The sequence below is a fragment of the Mandrillus leucophaeus genome, unplaced genomic scaffold, assembly GCF_000951045.1.
Source record: "Mandrillus leucophaeus isolate KB7577 unplaced genomic scaffold, Mleu.le_1.0 Scaffold28, whole genome shotgun sequence".
NCBI lineage: Eukaryota > Metazoa > Chordata > Mammalia > Primates > Cercopithecidae > Mandrillus > Mandrillus leucophaeus.
In genome coordinates this window covers 3,200,363-3,201,982 of record NW_012102920.1, presented here as the reverse complement: position 1 = coordinate 3,201,982, position 1,620 = coordinate 3,200,363, and the positions used below count along the sequence as shown (strand labels likewise).

The 1,620-nt window shown below is 63.4% G+C and overlaps 1 protein-coding gene and 1 pseudogene across 2 annotated transcripts in view; one reads left to right on the top strand and one right to left on the bottom strand.

Moving 5' to 3' along the window:
- Positions 1 to 618, top strand: part of LOC105543335 — a 21,610-nt pseudogene extending 20,992 nt beyond the window's left edge. The window contains exon 2 of the transcript XR_001006607.1: positions 6 to 618. The product of XR_001006607.1 is annotated as an uncharacterized protein ARRDC1-AS1-like (transcript). The remainder of the gene's footprint in view (positions 1 to 5) is intronic.
- A 135-nt stretch (positions 619 to 753) lies between these two features.
- ARRDC1 (arrestin domain containing 1) overlaps positions 754 to 1,620 on the bottom strand; it is an 11,881-nt gene continuing 11,014 nt past the window's right edge. The window contains exons 9-10 of the mRNA XM_011985184.1: positions 1,111 to 1,546; positions 754 to 1,037 (exon numbers count right to left, since the gene is read on the bottom strand). Coding sequence (XP_011840574.1) covers positions 973 to 1,037; positions 1,111 to 1,546 — 501 coding nt within the window. The 3' untranslated portion in view covers positions 754 to 972. The remainder of the gene's footprint in view (positions 1,038 to 1,110; positions 1,547 to 1,620) is intronic.

Here is a 1,620-nt window from a genome sequence, read left to right as displayed (position 1 = left end):
TACAGACAGAGTTTCATTATGTTGCCCAGGCTGATTTGAAACTCCTGACCTCAAGCAATCTGCCTGCCTTAGCCTCCCAAAGTACTGGGATTACAGGCGGGAGCCACCGTGCCGGCCTGGTCCTGTGCATTTTATAGATAAGGTAACTGACAAACCTACACAGCCACCTCTTCGTCCTACAGAGCTGGAATTTGAACCCAGAGTCGTCCTTCACCACCATCTCCGCTGTTTCTGGAAGCGCGCTCCAGGCAGGCTGGCCAGCTTTACAGGGCCTCCCTGGGGGCCCCTTTGGGAACGCTGCTCCACAGAACCCTGCCTCTCAGGGCTTGGAGATGTGGGCAGGAGAGAAGCAGCGTCCCTCAGAGCCAGGCCTAGCAATGATGCCAGTAGGGGCCGAGGCAAGCCCTCCACGTGCCCACAGGTTTCTCAGCAGGGGAAGTCCACACCACGCCGCCTGGGAACCTGGGTGCCTAAACACAGCAGGAGCCGAGGCACAAATTTAACCAGATGCCAAGGTTGCGTGAGCCCCAGTTCGTGAGCCAGGCTCCAAGGACGTTTCCTTAGGTGGCTCTGGAAGGCCCAGCGCCAGCCCCCGTCCTCTGTTAAAGGGAACCAGCCTGAGCGCAACCCCAGGGTAGCAGGGGTACCCGAGGAGCGGGCTATGCCCTGGCAGGAGCAGAGCCCAGGATGGGGTCAGGGTCAGGCCTTGCTGGAGGCTGGAGGGTGCCCAAGGCGAGGCCGGTGAGGCCCAGCTCTACAAATACAGCGTTTTATTTACAGGAGTCTCTCCAGGTCCCAGCTCCCTGCCATCCCCACCCCAGCCCCAGGGAGAAGAGGGTGGACGCCAGAGGAGCTGGCAGAGGCTGGGCAGGTCCTGAGTGGGTCAGGCCAGGCCGAGAGAGAAGGCACGAGGCCCTGGGCGCCCCAGTCCCAGGGCAGAGGCCAGGCCTGCCTGGAGAAGGCAGCACGGGGTCAGCTCTCAGGGGTCAGGCTGGGGTCCACGCCGCCGCAGCTCTGCTCATAGGACGGTGGGGCCTCTGCGGGGAGAAAGCAGGGTCTGCATGGGGCTCCTGGCATCCCCTCCCTGCCAAGCCCTGGCCCTTGACTCACCATAGGGGTAGCCCCAAGAGCTGTACTCTGGAGGAAGAATCAAGGTGCTGGTGGTAGGCACTGGCCCCCCAGAGCCCTCTGCAAAGTAGGGGACAGTGGCACCTGTTGAAATGCACAAGGGAGGCCGCAGCGGATATGAGGCAGGGCTGCCATCCTGAGGACAGGGCTCGGGGGCACCAGGCACAGAACCCAAGGTGGCCAGCAGGGGCTGCTGCTGCGAATGGCTCTTGGTGGAGAGGGAGACCGGGTCCAAGAAGTGGGGGCCGCCAGCCGCAGCCTCGGCCTCCTCCTGGGGTGGTGCAGAAGGCACCACCAGGGGTGGGGCCCAGGGAGGCAGCCCTGGACCTGGCCGGGGGCTCAGTGGCGCGTGGTTCACAGCAATATTGCCAATGAAGACCGGGAGGGTCACAGTAGCTTCCGGTGCCTTCAGAGAGACCTGGACAGGATTGAGGTGGGGCATGAGGGGCCAGGGCCAAGGCCACTAGGCCTCAGGCCACCCAGCCCCCACCA